The 18,108-nt window shown below is 47.0% G+C and overlaps 7 protein-coding genes across 7 annotated transcripts; 4 read left to right on the top strand and 3 right to left on the bottom strand.

The window, feature by feature from the left end:
- Positions 1 to 1,123: 1,123 nt before the first annotated feature.
- HD556DRAFT_1443726 (uncharacterized protein) lies at positions 1,124 to 1,656 on the bottom strand (the record flags this gene model as incomplete). Its single annotated transcript, XM_041306661.1, has 2 exons — positions 1,124 to 1,449; positions 1,506 to 1,656. 2 exons carry the CDS (start codon positions 1,654 to 1,656, stop codon positions 1,124 to 1,126), a joined length of 477 nt encoding a protein of 158 aa, XP_041159756.1.
- Positions 1,657 to 4,906: 3,250 nt separating this feature from the next.
- HD556DRAFT_1308730 (uncharacterized protein) lies at positions 4,907 to 5,830 on the top strand (the record flags this gene model as incomplete). Its single annotated transcript, XM_041300185.1, has 1 exon — positions 4,907 to 5,830. One exon carries the CDS (start codon positions 4,907 to 4,909, stop codon positions 5,828 to 5,830), a length of 924 nt encoding a protein of 307 aa, XP_041159755.1.
- A 465-nt stretch (positions 5,831 to 6,295) lies between these two features.
- HD556DRAFT_1479402 (uncharacterized protein) lies at positions 6,296 to 10,494 on the bottom strand (the record flags this gene model as incomplete). Its single annotated transcript, XM_041308588.1, has 14 exons — positions 6,296 to 6,596; positions 6,672 to 7,201; positions 7,250 to 7,329; positions 7,506 to 7,914; positions 7,970 to 7,999; positions 8,028 to 8,349; positions 8,541 to 8,682; positions 8,725 to 8,942; positions 9,036 to 9,583; positions 9,643 to 9,691; positions 9,774 to 9,972; positions 10,024 to 10,083; positions 10,190 to 10,249; positions 10,293 to 10,494. The coding sequence occupies 14 exons, from the start codon at positions 10,492 to 10,494 to the stop codon at positions 6,296 to 6,298; spliced, it is 3,150 nt and encodes a 1,049-aa protein (XP_041159754.1).
- A 355-nt stretch (positions 10,495 to 10,849) lies between these two features.
- On the bottom strand, positions 10,850 to 12,667 carry HD556DRAFT_1443722 (uncharacterized protein; the record flags this gene model as incomplete). The annotated part of the gene is made up of 8 exons (XM_041306660.1): positions 10,850 to 11,160; positions 11,210 to 11,354; positions 11,407 to 11,608; positions 11,670 to 11,839; positions 11,895 to 12,038; positions 12,109 to 12,216; positions 12,266 to 12,421; positions 12,482 to 12,667. The coding sequence occupies 8 exons, from the start codon at positions 12,665 to 12,667 to the stop codon at positions 10,850 to 10,852; spliced, it is 1,422 nt and encodes a 473-aa protein (XP_041159753.1).
- A 1,224-nt stretch (positions 12,668 to 13,891) lies between these two features.
- Positions 13,892 to 15,234, top strand: HD556DRAFT_1308727 (uncharacterized protein; the record flags this gene model as incomplete). Its single annotated transcript, XM_041300184.1, has 7 exons — positions 13,892 to 14,232; positions 14,287 to 14,323; positions 14,389 to 14,413; positions 14,464 to 14,585; positions 14,731 to 14,760; positions 14,938 to 15,033; positions 15,088 to 15,234. 7 exons carry the CDS (start codon positions 13,892 to 13,894, stop codon positions 15,232 to 15,234), a joined length of 798 nt encoding a protein of 265 aa, XP_041159752.1.
- A 1,570-nt stretch (positions 15,235 to 16,804) lies between these two features.
- Positions 16,805 to 17,115, top strand: HD556DRAFT_1443720 (uncharacterized protein; the record flags this gene model as incomplete). The annotated part of the gene is made up of 3 exons (XM_041306659.1): positions 16,805 to 16,854; positions 16,919 to 17,026; positions 17,073 to 17,115. 3 exons carry the CDS (start codon positions 16,805 to 16,807, stop codon positions 17,113 to 17,115), a joined length of 201 nt encoding a protein of 66 aa, XP_041159751.1.
- A 74-nt stretch (positions 17,116 to 17,189) lies between these two features.
- Positions 17,190 to 17,890, top strand: HD556DRAFT_1479397 (uncharacterized protein; the record flags this gene model as incomplete). The annotated part of the gene is made up of 2 exons (XM_041308587.1): positions 17,190 to 17,430; positions 17,524 to 17,890. The coding sequence occupies 2 exons, from the start codon at positions 17,190 to 17,192 to the stop codon at positions 17,787 to 17,789; spliced, it is 507 nt and encodes a 168-aa protein (XP_041159750.1). The 3' UTR covers positions 17,790 to 17,890.
- Between the last annotated feature and the right edge of the window lie 218 nt (positions 17,891 to 18,108).

The raw sequence follows: 18,108 nt of genomic DNA, 5'->3' as shown, positions 1-18,108 counted from the left end.
GACAGCTACCAAAGTCAGGGCGAGACGTTGAGGCGCATAGAGGCAAGAATAGGAGCTTTGACGTCTGACGTCTCCGACATCACAGACAATGTCTCCAGCCTTACCGAAACCGTCTCAGCACATGGAGCCTTATTAGATACGGCGCACAAGCTTGTCCAGGACGTTCTAGACCGTGATGGTCACACCCATGGCCTGATGCAGAACATGAACGGAACCATAGGTCACATGGACGGAACCATAGGTCACATGGGGGGTGACATTGCCGTTTTGAAGCTGGACTTTGAAGCCATGAAACTTGATCTGAATGCAGAAGTGAGGAAGAGGGAGGACGATAGACGTATTTTAATGGAAATTCGTGACCTACTACTAGCTCAACCACGGCAGATGTAGAAACACCCAATTTTGGGCTTTTGTATTGTCAACATTACTTTGAACTGTCATTTTACCGTTCATCCAAAATCTTGTTTTGCTGAAGTCGTCTTCGGAGTAAAAAAGTCTGACGTCTATCATGATGAACAAAATAGCTGCCAATGCGAGTCGCATTGACAAGTGGCCACCAACTGGGATCATTCGAGATTATCATGGCGTTAGTAGAAAGTGGGTATGAGGGAGCGGGGAGCGGCGAACTTGTTGGATGAACGATGTTGAAGATGTTCACACTAAATATGCCATCCAGTGCTTGGATCACCCAAACGGGTTGATATCATATCTTAAGGATGCCAAAATGTTAACCGTAGGTCCGAATTGATGCAGTAAACTTGAGCTTGCAAAAGGTCCATCAGTTTTTGCATCACGAATAGAATATCCTAGTTGATGATCTGGTAAACTACCGATAGTTGTGACGCAAATGATGCTGTCACATGACCGAGAGAACGTGGCACTTTTTCCTTGAGTGGTGACGCCACTCAAGGAAAAAGTGCCACGTTCTCTCGGTCATGTGACTTCCAAGTCAGAAAAAACACTTGTAAATAGCTTATTTATTCGAGTTGGGTCGAAGTGCAGGATCCAGTCTTATCGCCTTATATGTGTTTGTGACATGACTAAGTGAGCGCAGCAGTCCTGTCTTCCGTACTGTTGCAAAGGTTCAACGTTGACGTTTCCTGATTCTGCCACTTACTCGGCGTCAAGAAGACAGCTGACTCGAACCAAATCTCACTTCGAAGCACCGACATTCCTCCGCAGATGCTAGATGGGTTGAGCCACGCATGCTCAATGCAATTTCGAGGAGCTCAAGTTCAATATCTATCCGCGGTCTTCCTCGTCGACCAGTATAAGCTGTGTGGGCCCGGGAGAGTTGAGGCGAGTCGTGGTCCGGAGGGTCTGCTGAGAGATGAACAGCATCATCGAGGGCACTAACCATATCATGTATGCTGGTCTGAATGGTAAGCAACTCGTTCTCTGACAGAACATTAACATTCTTCGTTAAATTTTCCGGCGTCTCAGTATCAGCTGTTGCAACGGCAAATAGAGTGATAGCACCCGTTCTATGCGAATAAACCGCAAACATTCCCTCTTGGCGGCATTAAGCCTTGCGCTATCACCGAGCTGAGTACGGAGAACAATGTGAGTGTAGTGGCCAAGCTCGTTATACCCTTGCCATATGGTCTCGGGAGGTGGCGGAATTTGCTCCAGGACTTCAGGTTCATCTGAGTCCATCCATGCCTGCTGACAACGGTCCGAGTCAGTGTTGTACACGCTCAGTAACTCATGTGTTTCTTAAATGTAGCCAAATGTAAACAAATGACTTCGAAATCCGAAGACCGACAACTTTGTTTCATTTGTTTGCTTTTAGTTCTTCGTATTCCACTTGTCTGTTCGAAAGAATTTGAAACTCGGAATCTTTCTCGCTTGTTTTGTGAAAATCAAATTTCGTATTTTAGTCCAGCGCATCCCATCGTACTAGAGGAAGAGAGGAAGTTTCAGGACAAAGACAAGGAGCTCCGGTGTCTCGAATCAGCACTGTATCAGAGTTGAAGCAGGTTGTGGAGGCTTTGAAGGTGATTAATGAAGAGAGGCGAGCAGAAGTACGCGGTGCCAACATGAGCAGGGAGCAGTTTGATGCCGGGGAGAAGAAGATACAGGTCCATTCAGCCCTCTCTCTCATCGAGTCTACTATTGACACGGTCATAGTGCCCAGAGCAACAAATCTCGTGAGCAAGACATTACCTTCAATCTCTCAAAATATCACGGAACTTAGATGCACACTCCCAGCTCAATGAGTTCATCCAGGCCCGCACAGAACTTGAGTGCATTGTTGATGATCTCCGTGCAACAGGCGAGCGCTACGACAGCACACTCAAACAAGAGCTTACATCCATTCAGCGAGTCACAGAGCAAGAAACACAAACTACGTGAGTTTATCCCACAGTGGGAAAAAGTCTGCACCAAGGAAAGTGGAGAAAAGCCTAAGATGGAGGAGGCTCGCATTCGATTTGAGTAGATAGTATATATTTCAGATGCAGACGATGAGGCGTTCAGTATTGGTTCATATACGAAGCACAGCTCAAAACGTATCAGAGTGGGTAGAGCATAACAAAAGTCCGTCGAGAGCATACGACGTGTGAAGATGAGGAGATCTAATGATGATGCATCTGTGTATTCAGGAATTATTTAATAGACAACCAATAAAAAGCCAGAAGCGAGTCCAGAGTCCAGTCTTTGCATTTGGGAGTGGGGACGTTGAAGTCGCAGCTATGCCAGTAGCATCACCAACGGCTTGTGCGGTGGACGACGAAGAGTCAGTTGCATATGGTTGCAAAGACGGCTGTGTGACATTGGGCTTTGAAGGTCGTGAGCTACTTGGGGTAGCTATCTTCGGGGGGAATAGTCTTGTAGGATTCTCCCTCACGCAAGCGTCTGTCTAGGTGAAATTACGTGGAGTAGAACAATCAAGGAGGGAGGAGAACATACACTTTTGCCCTTCGCATACGAATCCTCAACAACCGCAGGGCTGCATTCTTGCAATTCGGTAACTTCATCACTTCATCTGCGCATTTCAAAATGTTTCGAGCCTACTAGTCAAGAGGGTAGGACGATGACACAGCATGAGCAATGGAGGGGCTGCGGTTGCGATAAAATGAATGGCCAAGAAGTGTGCGGCCTGACAGTGTTGAGGAGTGGGAACAGCTTTGTGCAGAGAAGTGAAAACACGGAGGTCAGGGGAACCAAATCAAATTGATAATGGTCATAACATACACGAGAATGATCTGGTGGGACTCGATTGGAAAAACCCGATAAGTTCAAAAGCAGGTGGACATCGTTGAACCGGAGGGCATGTAACACTAGCCTAGAGTGTATATGTCAAGAACAACAAGGTCTTTAATGAAGGTGTCACGTACATAGAGTGCCAACGTATTCGTCTGGCAGAGCATGTTCGAATTCACTTGTGTGAATATAATACAATGAGGCATGTATATGAACTCGCCTTTGGATCCGAAGGTCGTCCAGGCTGGCTTCTTTAACAATCACAGGAACATCCTATTTGTGTCGCGGCTGCCAGTGGCTAGTAGCTTTTCATCTTCCCAAACCAATACAGAATTAACTAATTTTGCATGCTGTAGGGGCGAGCTGATAGGTTGATCTTGGCGAGGTTCCACAATAGCGCTGTCTCGTCATGCTTACGAGGACGCGGTCATTGGGTGATATTGCAATGGCAAAGACAAGGAATGAGGTGCGAAAAAAATGTACCGAGTGTGACAAAGAATTTTGTGTGGTGATAGTCATAAAGGCTGTTTAAGAGCTCTTCAAGGATTGGGAATTCAGGCAAAACGGGATAACCTCTGGTGTGGAAATGAGCCACAGGAAATATGATCAGTAGTGAGAAATACTAAGAGAACGAGCATACCCATTTTTTGAGATCTACTCGTTTGAGAGTGAGAGCCTTTACGATGATAAGTTGAGAACAGTTACTGTACGTTGTAAGTTCAGTAGCAGTGGGTGTCGATAGTGGATCAAGGAGAAGTGCGCCGCTAGCCTTGAGCTAGCGGATTAATATCATGTAGAGCCCACAATCGACCTTTGAGCGATTACGCCTATCCCAATCACGGTGACCCTCCTCGACGAATCTGGACGATATACTTCAGTTTAATGTCGCAGTAAAGCTTCGTGGTAGTGTATCTTTCTGCTTTGGGAAGGTTCTCAATGATGAGGCCATTATCACATAGTTGGATGAGAGTAAGCACGATATATATCCCCAACTTAGGTGTTTGCTCAAGCACAAGCTTTTGCGCTGTGACTGCGCGTAATAAAACCCCCCAAGGGGTAGTAGGCACGCGCCTTGAACAAAATAAACTAACTCTTGTTATCCGTAGCGTGCACAGCCCGGCGGGTGACGACGGTCTGTCGCCTGATTTTGTCACGTCTGTGATCTCTACTGATTGTGTATCGATGAAAAGGACAGTTGTCTGTGAGCGCCATGTGAACTGGAAAACGATGTATATGCTACCTCAACACTGCAGGAATAAGCTGGCGGGCATGTCGTACTCGGTGTAGAGGCCTAGAAAATCTTTGATGGGGTAGGTTCGAATACGGTGCATGTAAGGACGGCGTAGGTGGCTGTGAGGAGATTGCGGGATTCGAGAGATGCATGTGGGCGGCCTATTGGGTTTAAGAACAAAAAATATTGATGGGCTGGTCGTTGTGGAACAAGACGCGAGGGGAGCAGGCACACCAGTCACTTCGAAAGAAATATTGTTCATTGTGTGTTTGACATTGCACAGATACGAGTACGTAGAAGTACGTAGGTGTAGATCTGGAAGAGAAGGGAAGTAACCGATTGGACGAAGATTAGGAAATTGCGACCGGGATGAATTACCACGTGCACATTTGCATACAGGGGCCTGGCGCCTAGTCATTGACATCTCCCGCATACCAAACGTCGAAATTTGCACGACGTACCATTTTCGCCATGTCTATGTCAAGTGCATCATACTTCACCTCTTTGTGTAAGGAGATCAGGGAGAACATATTAGACTCTCTTGACCTCACGGAACTATCACTCTTTGCGAGCGCAGCCCCTATCCTTCACATTGGAGTTGATGAATATATTCAGAGGCGAAGACTGATAGTATTTGCACGCTACATGAAAAATATCCAACACTTCATCAGGTTACTAAAAACCACAGGTGCTGTGGTATCCGGCTCATCGGCTTTGAACATGGTTCAGGCCAAGCGGGGAGCTGTTGAAATCAATGATTTGGATGTGTACATCACTCTGCCATTTTTCCAGGAACTCGTCAGCTTCTTCAAGGAAACAGAGGGATACAAGATGGTACGGAAGTTTCGTCGTCCACATCCTGGTCCGTACAACAACACGGACATAGCTAAACTGTTCAGGCTTCACAAAAATGAGCAACGAGTCGACATCATTGTCACCAGCTTACCATCGGCAGTCGCACCCATTTTCCAATCCCACAGCACAGTCATCATGAATTTCATATCAGCAGAAGCAGTTTTTTGTGCCTACCCTGGGTGGACGCTCAATATGGCCGGATTAATACATCCAAGGATGTACAAACAAAATGCCACAAACCTCGATACCGTCAATGGTCTGGCCAAGTATATGAGAAGAGGGTTCAATCTATACTCAGAGATTGAGGAGCTGGCACCGCATGGTTCTCAATGTGTACAGACATATCATTGTCCACACATGACACGGAGCACCAATGATGAGGGAAAAGCAGCTTGGGTGTTTGGTCAAACGGAAGAACACGCTGGCACTTCATACAGCATAGCCTATGTTGGCAATCATGCTGTTGTTTGGTGTTTAGGAGGAGATCAATGCGCAAACGAGAATGCATCTGGCTCTCCGTCATTCGTTTTTGCTACTTGACAGGGTAAGTTGCTTATTAAAATGCACTTCAAATACCCTATTGACCGCGAAAATTGTGCTACAGGGTAGTATCATTTGTGGAGAGTGAATGAACTGTAATATGAGTCAAAATAGATGAAAAACAAGAAATGGATGATGTCAATTCCAAAAAGCGCGCATGCGAACACTGAAGATGACCGACGGATTGACGCTCTAGCAGATATGCTTCAGAGCATCCAGAAGCTTGATCTTCAGTAAGACCAGACCCAGAAGTTCAAGTAGACGGACGTTAATTTCTGCTTGATCAGTCAATGGTGCTTAGTAAATGATATTGACAAAGCTTACAAAGTTGACCGACAATTATTTCGAGGTCGAACACAACAGCCTCCTTTGGAGTGCTTTGAATGACATTCGACACGTTCTCGAAAGCTGCTCGTGGAACTCGTCAGGTAATATAGCTAGCAAGCAATTCCAAACAACAAACCTTTACGCGGACGTGGTGTCACGCTTGCAGCTCTTGTCGTCTTTTTCATAGACAGTTTCCTTCTTCCCATGGGCAGGTGGTTGCATCGTCTTCTGATCCGTTGCAGTCAAAGAGTTAGGAATGAGACTGCGCAGGATGTTGCACGCCTCCTCTACATGGTATGACACGGTTGAAGTCATTGGTGACCCTGCTGAATCTTGGTTCGTGAACATAGATGCAACGTCAAATCCCACCCTTGCTTCTCGGACGTGACCTTTTCCGCAGAGGGCGATGCCTTTCGAGATGAAGCCAGTCAATGATGACCTAATGTTGATTGACTATGTCACGGATGAATGTTAGCCTTTCGTAAGAGGACAATGATGGGTGGGTCCATCTCACCTTGATGCATCCTCAAGGGCGTGGTCCAAGTTGTGCTTCAGAGCCATAATGAACGAACGATTGGCATATGAAGTAAAGTCGTTGGCATTGGTGTGGATATCTTGGGTGAGGAGCTCTTCAGCGATAGACAAATCCCCAGTCCAGTCAGACATGCATCGCGGGTATGCAGCTATTCCAAAAAGATCGAGTGGCTTTCCTTGCTCGTCGAGCAGATGAGCACGACGCAAGTAGACGATCGAGAAACCTATATGGTGCAAAAGTTGGTATCTTCCTTCCTCAGAGCCAAAACCGATTCGTGGGAGGCGGAAGAGCCGTTGCACAGCAGCGACAGCAGTCGTAGAGTAATCGGAACCTTCCAGCAGATTGAACAGGCGTACAACGAGAGTCGATGTTACAGGGAAACTCGCAGAGAGGGATGGCAGTTTCGAGAAAACCAGTCTCTGTACCCTGCTCATGGGAAGAGCATAGAAAACGACTTTACCGAGGGTGTCATATCCTCGCCGTCCAGCGCGTCCCGCACATTGTCGATACTAGGGCCATCAATTAATAACGAATAAGTGAAAATATGGGAAACGAACCATGAGTGCAGTGAGGAAGGGTGAATCGCCGCAGAAAATCGAAGTTTTGGTCGGGGCATTGATACCTAAGGCAAGAGTGCCTGTAAATGCAGTCTTAAGGTTAGAAACCTTACAGAAGTAATGGAACACTTGCCCGTTGCGGAAATCACGCGCACAAAGCCACGGCGAAAGAGATTGATCTGCTGTCAGACACTGGTGCTACATTTTTTTAAAAAAGCTCACCTCTCAACTAGAGAGCGATACCCTTTGTTCATACCAGCATGGTGAACAGCAATCCCCCGCCTTAAACATTTCATTGCCCATTCAGGTAGAAAGAGTTTCCGCCTCGCAAAATCGGCGATATCCTCTTCAAGCTCCGATGGAGTGTACGAAATACCTTGACCAGCGAATGAGAAGTCTGATACGGGATCATCAGGTCTAAAGGATGCTTGCCATTCACTCGTGTCAGCACGCTTATCCTCTTCATCGGCCTTGTGTTTCGATGCTCGTGCAGCTTGGCGTTCCCGCTCTTTTGCGCTCTGGAGGTATGCATGATATTGTGCCATTTTGCGTTTCCATTCCGGACTAGTTTTGCGCCATCTGTCTTCCTTGATCTCGAGCACCCTGTTCAAAATTTTGGCCATATATTTGCAATTGCTTCGATCGAATGAGAAGAATATACCGGGCTAAATGAATAAGGATCTCACAAACATAGAGAAAGAAAGTGCGTCAGGTACTCACGAGGTCCCCCTGGTGCGTGAAGATCGGCAACTAGATGAATCATATTTTCGCTAGATACAACACGACTAGGTGCAGAGTTCAACATTCTGTCTGGGAGACGAGATGAATCATCATCTTGGAGCTGGACAATGACGCGCGACAACGGCGTCCCGGAGTCTTGCGAATCGAAGGAGGACAACAACGGGACGAGGTGCCGTTTTAGAGCCTCTTCGTATTGGATTACATCCTTCTGCTGAAGCAGTTTGCTAGACGAAAAAAATACCGCAGGATCGAGGGCAGCGAGAATGGAGGGCTGGAGGGCTTTGCACGTGCTTAGAGCATGATATAAATGCAATGTATCCACTGCTTCCAATGCAAGATCGGAGGGGAGAGAATGTGCACTGGACGAAAGAATTGACAGCGGATGCAGAAATCGCATCCTTTCTGTAGTCTTGTTGGAAGGCATCTCTCGGCTTCTCGTGGATGTTGTGGTAGAACTTTCTCAAGTGCGAATATAGATGGGGATAATGCACGAACTTGTGCTGGAACCCACCCGCTTTCTGAACGCTCTCGAGCCATTCGTTGAACTTACTATTTGAGTCGGGGGGTCCACATCTTGGCGAGTGGAGGAGATAAGAGCATGATCGCCAGGATGTCAGGGACGGTGACAAGGATTTGGCAGTTCTGTGGATCGTGGACCCGGTAGTCACGGGAATGAATGGCCCAGCAGCTCCCTGTAATTGAATCAGCGATGATCACTTGTTGAATATGAGTACATGAGTACTCATGACCGTTAAGATCCTTCCTAGCATAAATCTCGGCTGCAGCCTGAGCGACAAGAGCTTTTGTCGGTGCAATATAAACGAGTATCCCGTCATCAGACCCTCGGAGAATCTTCTCCATAGCGTAATACGAGATGAAGGTCTTCCCCGCACTGGTAGGAGCAATAAATAATTGAGTGGCTGTTCTACCTCCGAAACAAAGCGTTACTAACCTACGACGAGAAGGGACATATTTTGGTCGACAGCGTCAAGCACCTCGCGTTGCCACGCATCTGGCTTGAAGGTCCCCCTTGTGTCAGCCTGACTGTCCATACTTCGATCCATGAATTCCATCTTTGACCACAGTCGGTCCCAGGACCTCCGTCAACGATTGAGCTGGATGCTCGGAAAGATAGCGCAAGATACAAAGGAATACACGAATATCAATGTCGAGGGATGCATCGTCTGCTACAATGACTGCTTCTGTCGCCCGAAGAATATGAGGTAGGAAGGATTTCGTCAATGAAGTGAAAAGGTCAGGTTTCATTGACGGCAGGCGCCGCGCTCGATCCTGGACGGAGACATTCTTGAGAAGAAGGACGTGGATGATAAAAACAGCAAGTAGCAACGGCTGAGTGTCGCTCTTGAACGCTGAAAGATATGACAATCCAACATCCTTCAAGGTCGCGCAGAGGTCGAAGACAGATGGAGATACTGATGCTTCACCAAGAACACAGCTGCGGACTTGATCGAATGGCCCTTGTTCATGACTAGTAAGAATGTTCCTGGCAGCGACGCCCGCGGATAAAACAGCATTGGGGAAATGCCCTCCATGGCTTGAGCGAAGCTTTGATTCAAAAACGAAAGTTAAGATCTATAGCATGACAAACAATCAGGTAAGAGAATAGAACAGGGAGGAAGACGCGGTGTGACCTTGGTGTCCTTGAAATTAGCACCCTGGAGCGGCGCCATTGCCAAGCCACTAGCCAGTAAATCAAAGATAAATAATCGTTGAGTGAGTATTTGATGGGCAGCGAATTGTCCGACTCCTTCCTTCAGTGTACCGCCATTTTGTGAGACGAAGTTCTACCTTCACTCGAGCACGATAATCGAGCCACTTTTTGTCGAAGAGACTCGTAAAGGTGAAGGTATTCACCGAATCCAGCGACTGGAGGTGCTTATATAGGAGTCTTCTAGCTAGGGCTCGAGATGCAACAATAAATTCCAACTCGCCCGCTCGCAGTACTACTAGGTGTCGGTTGCCTAAGACATCAGTAAGATAGACTCAGATGGTGAGATGAGAAGCGGCCTCACCATCAATGAAAACGATATCGAAGTTCGCTGATCGATTTCGAAAGTTCTGCAGTATGTGTTCTAGTAAATAGATCGCATGAATGATTTGAGATGATGGATCTTCAATAGTGCCATCGCCCGAGTCATGTCAGATAAAAACTATCTGCACTAGACCACAATGACATACCGTCATCCTTCGCTAGTGCGAGCAGACAATCATCAAGCACAACTTGGAGTAAAGAATGACCTGGGATGTATATCAGCATCAACGTGAAGGTTAGACGACTGACAAGTCAAACGAGTACCATCTATGACGAAAGGTTCTGCACTGGCATAGTCGCCGATTAGGTCCATCCAGCGAGCATTCCTACTTTGAGGCGCATACCACGTTGAATCGACCCAGTCCAAAGTTTCTGTAATAGTGCATGATTTTGATAGCTCGGAGTTCTCGATGGCTCGCTCGATATCAACTTCAAACTCCTTGAAATCCATAGTGCGGATAGTGGCGTGAGTGGGATCCAAGTAATCTGCAGTTTTTTAGTGGTCCATCTAGGGCAGACAGGTCGGCTTCCGGAAATGGAGATGGCCAGGATAACCACCTCGAGGCGCAACCACTGAGGAGATCGATCATCAATGATACGGCACGAGGCTGATATCTAAGACTAGTATAGGGCGGCGCTTGCTCACCCAATACAGAAGGAAGCTTTATGTAAATTGGGGTGACTCGGCCATTGAGAGCGTTCTCGGACCGCTGAATTCTCGATTGAGTTCATAATGCTTATCGATAGCAAGAGACTTTGCAAGCAGGGTATTAAGAAGTTGGGCAATATCAAATGATTATTCGTACTCAGCTGAATCTTCGAAGTTCAAGTTCGCACATGCATCTTCGATGATTCATCGATAGCATGACATAACGGAAGTACGCCGCCACCACGTCTTGGATGCGCTGCATTAGGAGATCTGTATCCTTCATTGTGGATGATAACAGCTCCTTGTACTCCGTGCTCGCTTTGAAGGTATCGATCTGCGTCTCTCTATTGCATAAGCGCCCAGTGGATGTGTTGATTAGAAGATACGGGGCATCGTTGAGCTGAGCGGTCATGCTCTCTTCAATAGCACGTTCTGCTTCGGATGGCCCAACATGCTTTTGGCCCAAATCTGGACAAGAAGTCAACAATGTTTGAAGGATGTGCTATTTGAGGCGTACTTTGGGTTTGCGTGTCGAAAGTATTTTCCAACTTGGAGATCATGATTTTGAAGGCCTCGATGGCTTCATCATATCGGTGTGCGTCATGAAGTACCGCATGCTTCAACTGATATCCAAAGTAAGATGAGGGGTCGAGTTCGATGACCTGCGTATCACCAAAATGAGCGTCGAGGACGAAATAGTTGCTGTCATCACACCTTTTCTGCGTCGAGGAATGCGTCGTTCCATAGTATTTTTCCCGACCGCGCTGTACTGCGGTTCGCAAAGATTGTATCGGTTGCTAAATTGAGGTTGATTGCCGCGGAGTAAAGCTCGATGACCCTGTCATAATTACCTGCAGCGAGAGCAGCATCTCCACTCCCAGCGAGGTCAGCCACTCCAGCGGCAGCATAAAGCTTGCTGCAATCTTGCTTGAAAGCTGAGTAAAATGAGGTTGAGAATTATACGTGGTTGATATCACGAAGACTTGCCAGTGGACCAATCAAGGCATGCTTTCGTAGCCTCATCAGCCCTGTCCATCATGTATCGGTATGCTTTGATGGCTTCTGGAAGTTTACCTACCCGAAGGAGCGCATTGCACCAATTCCGGTGTGCAGTTCGCCAAAAAGACCGAAGACCCCACCCGAATAACTAGAAAAAGCACAGTGAGGTGACAAGATTTCCGGTTGCGTTTCAATCAACCTACCACCGCGAAGACATCGTATCTAGAGTGGATGGCCGACATAGACGAGAAACCGATAGCGTTGACGGCAGCAGTGAAGTGGCCAACCGCTTCGTTGTGACGTGCGTCATCTAATGCATTCATTCCCAGTTGGACGTGTAAATAAGCCTAGAGTGCGAGGTTCGCAAAATCAGCATCGAAGCATGAATCTGGAGTTGAGTGTGTCAGGAGCACTCACTTTCACGATACCACACACAAGAAAATTTGGATTGGGACGAGTGGTAGCTAGCTCTTGGACGCGCATAATCGCCTCGTCATGTTTATTTGCATTAAAAGAAGCGATGACCTGACAGTTGCTGTGTGAGTAGCGAGTACATGAGACACAGTTGACGTACCTCGATCAAGAGTAGAAGACGAGTTTTATTCAAATCTGCCTCCACGTACATGAACGCAAGGTCAAATGCTTTCATCGCGTCCTGGAACTGTTTTTTTCCACAGTGGGCTATGCCCTTGGATATACAGCCCATCAAGGATGGCTGAATACTGGTGCTCTGTATCACCATATAATTTAGTCAGTGTTAAAAGGGTCGCAACAAAATGGTGTATCTCACTTTGAGCACGTCCTCAAGTACGTGGTCCCAGTCTGAATTTCGTGCCTTGACAAACGAGCGATTCGCATAAGAGGTGTAGTCATTGCTATCGATGCCAATAGCTTGTGTTAATAGTCTATCAGCAGGAGGCAAGTCCCCGGTTGTGCATGCGTCGCGGGCTGTCGTGCTGATGGTGAGGATCTGCATCACGCATGGTCAGATTACGTGGTAGGAGTCAAGATTAGAAACCTGCCTCGCAATCAGGCTGTTGAGCCTTGGCATAAATATTGAGGATCAACAGGTAATTAGACGAGTAAAGAATGGGAACTCACATTATCTGTCACGTGTTCCTTCAGGCCGTCCTCCTGTAATGCATCGAAAATGAGATGAAGAAGAGACGTAAATGAATAAAACTTGCATCCGATGCCTGGTCCTAGACTCGGAGTCGTAACCAGTCTGATGATTTGGCAGGCGAAGCGAGGAGTTTGAAATTCGGCAGATGCCGGTATACCGCTTTGGGTAACATTACTACAAGGGATCGGCGAACTGCTGCCGAGGGGGCGGTTGAGCATACAAGCCAAGCGGACGGCTTCTGTAACCCCCGAGCCACAGCTGCTCCCAGCGCCTCTGGATAATCTGGAACGTCAGTTCATATTTCAACTGCAGAGCTCCGCTCAGCGTCTAACGTTGTGTCCCTAGATTCACGTTCTCTTCGCGCCTAACCCTTGCGTCCTAATCCAGCGTGGATGCCGCTCTGCCTCGGTTCTCCGCACCCGGACGATCAGGCTCCCGATTCCCAAGCTCTCTACACAATTTTCACGCCCAAAGCACGACCCCCTGCCGTCTATCACCAACGCACGCATTATCTTCTGCCGCACGTCCCAACTTCCACGTTCTATCTGATGTCCCTAGCTTGAGATAGTGACCGAAGGAGGCAAGGCCGCGGGCGAGGTTTTCTCACAGGCACCACCCTTCGCACCCCCCCCTCCAATGCGACCTACGTCCTCGCACAGCCTCGCGCGCATTGACATCCTGAGCTCAATGCTGCGGCTACTTTTCAAATGTGACGTTGCACGTATGTACATTACTTAATTGAGTCGCTTGTGTAGGGTTTCCTTATACGATGATACCCTTACATAACTCCGAGGGGCCTTGTCATCGATCACATTGGGCTAGGCTATCGGCGCATGTGTTCCTTGGCATATGGCGTCATCTTTTCATTGTGTACGTTTTGTGGAGCGGGTGTACACGTTGCGCGTCATCGATGTTGCGCAGGCCTATCCTTTAGACGCCCTACTCGAATTCTATCATTCAATACACCCCATTTTTCAAGCACCCTTACCTGCATTACATTCCATTCTATATACATGCCCGATTTCACCATATTCTCCCAATTCATTATTATCTGCCCCCATTCAACTCAAATTTGCCATGTCTCTTGACAGATCAATCACCGCATGCCTTTGCTCTTGGGGCCGTCACTCAGGCTACGTTGAAGTCCTTGTTAGAGATGTTGCCGGAGGAGGTTTTGACATCGCATTTATAGAAAGGTATTTTGGCAGTCATGCCGATGTTGGCAAGCACACGGTGTTTGTATCAAGCAGTGAGGATGATTCTCAGCGTGTCACGGAGTTTTCAGTGTTCTATAACCGCAATCTTCATCGTAATGGTACCCAGGGCTGTCCATATCTCGTCCTTAAAATCGCAGAAGGAGGGCGTGCTGATAATTTGACGCGTTCTGATTATGTCGCCGTCATCGTTGCTATTGACGAGTGCGCTTAGTTTCATTTGCTCAGTCCCTTTGCTTACATTATTATCTTTGGCAGAATACTGCAGGCTGTTCCCCCTAGCGATACTGCTGCAGTTCATGCCAAAAAAAAGTCCACTGACTCGTCTTGAGGACTGTTTCCCTAGGCTTTTGTTGAAAGCAAGGCGGCCAAGTATCCACTGATTGTGAGTATATCATGTCTTCTCAAAGTTGTTATTCTCATCTTTGTGAACAGTATACATCATTATATGCGTCGATCTCGCGTCAGAGTATGTTAAATTGGGCGAAACGATGCGTGCCAATTCCAATTTTGCACGGAGTTCAGTAGTGCTGAAATCGAGTGATGTTTCCGACGAAGTACGAAGAACGAGAAATCCAAAGGATCATCTAGAGGGAGTCACGTAGGTTTCAAAGATCCAGCAAAGTCGGTCACATAGATCTAATTTGACGACGTAACCAAGATGTTTGTTGATTTGATGTCTCCATGCGGCGTTTTCTACAGGTGTGCTTGAGAGAGTGCGGTGAGAAGCTGGTAAGTGATCCACTTTTTCTCGATGAGAGAGAAATGGCCGAGTACTGCTTAAATGAGCATTTCATCCAAGACATGCGTCTCGGGTCGCACCTTATACGATCATACAAATTACTTGCAGCCCATTGACGAACGAGATATACCGCTTTCTCTGTCCCAAGGAATGTTTGATAGGTGTAGATATTTGGGATGTCCAGTAGAGCTTCCCTGTCCGCTGCTCGAATTCAGCAGGTTGCACATCATGCCTTGAAACTACATACTCTTCAGCTTTCTTTGGTAGGTCCTGAGACTGACTCCAGGGTCTTGTTTGATGAATATCTTGACAACAAGGTATCCATTTCTGTATTTACATTTGGCCGTCTTGAGGAAACGGACCTGATTGAGTCTACGGAAATGAGCAAGAGTGGACGCGCATGGGAGGGGTACATAGGACGACGACTCACCGCACCCCTTGTCATAAACGATGTCCCCTCCTAATTCGGTGACAAATGAATCTAATGCTCCACTTGTCTGTGTAAGTGTGGATGACTGCACGTTCCTCGTCTCTACGCCTAACCATCTCGATCAATACTAAGTGGGTTGGGAATACAGCCACTGTCCAGACTGTAGGGGCTGCAAAACAGTGTCAAGGCTTGATTCGTATGCTTTGATATTATATTTGCAAATTAGATACTCGAATAATTCGGGCGGTATCCTGTAAACGTATCCGAATGTTTAGTGTGACTCGCCGACGGATCCAATATTTCCGATGAGAAGTCAGTTAAATTAAATGATGATTGTAAGGTTGGTCGTAACGCGATATATATAGGTTAGAGACACGCATAGATTATCTGCGCTTTGAGAACCGTGTCACACGTGCGCGTGAGGTTCAAGTGGGAACAGTTGGTCTGTGTGTAGAGTTCAACGCAGTAGATGACGCAGACTCGCAGCAGTGGGCAGGTCTTCCGAATTCCGACATGTGACTGTTTTGAGGGCGTCTCGGCGGACTCGGCAAGGGGACCCAATATTTGCCATGACGAAGCTGCCGACTTTCCATATGTGTACAAACACCACGTGTATGTTCAGAATCCATCGCGCCGTAGATTGCAAGATCTAGACCACCTTCTCAGACCTACGTCCGGCGCTGCTTGTACTCCCTCAGCGTATGTCCGAATACCCAATGGTGTTCATCTCAGTTCAACATCAGTGACCAATCGTAGCGGCGCTGGAAAGCGCCAGTCCCCGACTCCAAGAAATGACAATGGATTGGCAGCAAACTTGCAGCAAACAGTATATCAATATGCTGCAACATTCGAGTATGTACAGCAATTAGACACTTCGCAGCAATATCACAGATAATTCCCATGGTATCGTCGCTGGCCAAGATCTTGGCCGGTACCTCCCAGGAATGATTAATATTAATGAAGGATGGTGTCCCCTGTGCTAGGTTATATGTTTATATGCGTGTGTTTGTACCTTCAAGGAAATGGTCGTAGCAGCCATATCCAGGATCTTAATATACCCGCTATCACAGTGCACGAGACTCCGAGTACTGACAGAATTTCCAGCTCTGGTCCAACTCTCAGCGTAGCCCCACGCTCCTTTGTAATCGATATCGCGATGCTTTGAATGATACATTCATAATTTCCCTAACATGTATGACCTTAGTTTAATGATACGTGGTGATCTGAAGAACATTACCTGAAATCTAACGCCCACTGGTTTAATGAACTTTCCAGCGGTTTAGCAGTGTGTGCTAGTTGGAATCGAGGTCACTACAACGCACCATCTGGAGAGATGTAGGTAAATATGAAGATACGGCAGATATGGCAAAGCGCCCATGTAGCTAACGTTATTAGATGCCTGTCGGCCCTGTCCGTACCCTAGTGTACTGTACTATCTATTGACTTAGTTCTCTCAACATTTAAACCGCATGTGCGTTGTGTAACCGAAGCTCAACAACCCTATCTATATGATCAATTACAAGTAGGATTCATCGTAATGGCACAAGCACCCTCCTCGAAAGATTTAGCCTAGCAACTGCACACATTTCGCTCTTTGTGCTCTCATGCCTCAAGTTCTCTTTTGTGTCACCTTGGTAGCTGTTCCTTCTACCTGGTACGCACGCACTTTTACTCTTTAAATCTTACAAAATATCAATTGAACCTATCCACTAAAACAGTCGTTACTACTCTGCAGTCCCACCACCTCCAAACCCAGCCATAGACAACGCACTCCTTCACACCACTATACGAATGCCTATCTACAAACAAATTCTTGCTGAAATACTGTAAGTCTCTTCCTTATTTAAATTGAATGCTGCTAATCCATCGCAGAACATCCACTCTCACTTCCCTCAAAACAGTAATGCAGACCTAGACAGAAGACTCACAGTATCTGGGTAGCCGGCTGAACATGCAAGTATTAAATTCGGTTTCTGAATTCATGCTAACATGCTGAACTGCAGGGCCTCTGTAGCCGTGCAGTCTAATGAGATTGCTAAAGCCAGCTTACATGTCGCCCTTCCATGCTACACGCATTTGTACACCATTCCATTCCTCTCGCTATATCCGCTTCTCGCGTATGCATATTATATCAAGTATGATGACTGGTTGAAAAGCGAGGAGTGGACTTTCCTAGCTTGTGTATCTCTGGGCGCAGGTCATGCTTTAAGTTTTCTGGTCACTCGATGGAGTGCTGGCGCGATAGCATGAATAACAACGCAAAAGGTGTGCAGTTATGTTTGTAGATTTAGATAACATCCTTCTAAAATCGTGGTCTATCGAGGATGCAGACTGATACGCTTGGTTCCTTACGTCCATCGTGGTCAAGGCGAGATTGTCCCATTGCTCAAGGACGTTCCATCAGAGCCAATGTCCTACGCGTTCAACTACCAACGAGATACTTACGTTGTAGCCGGCAAGAATCCCGTCGTGTTTCCTCGCCTCCCGTACCCATGCACCCAGCGCCCACCATTATCTACCTTCTTACAGTCCACTGGGCTTAATCTGGACGCAATTCTACCCTTGAAGTCACTATATGGAAAAAAATGAATTCAACATTCCGATCCCCTCTTTCTCAGATCTTTTCGCCGAACATGCGACGGGTCCCTTCGTTTTCCAAATATTTCGTGTCGCACTCTGGTGCCTGGAAGTATGGGTACTACCTACAGCTTATTTGCGCTATTCATGCTCGTCACGTTCGAGTGTACTGTTGTCTTGCAGGCGCGTTTTTTTCCTTCCTATCAACAACTGCGAAGCTAACTTCACTTGTAACGTTTGAAAACTCTGACAGAATTCCGTACAATGGTTATCGCTCCGTATCCCATTCAATGCTACCGGCATTCACAATGAATTACCATCCATTCTGACA

Source organism: Suillus plorans (assembly GCF_016647745.1).
Source record: "Suillus plorans strain S12 chromosome Unknown HD556scaffold_31, whole genome shotgun sequence".
NCBI lineage: Eukaryota > Fungi > Basidiomycota > Agaricomycetes > Boletales > Suillaceae > Suillus > Suillus plorans.
Note: the sequence above shows the minus strand (reverse complement) of the source record. Positions and strands in the feature narration are given on the sequence as shown.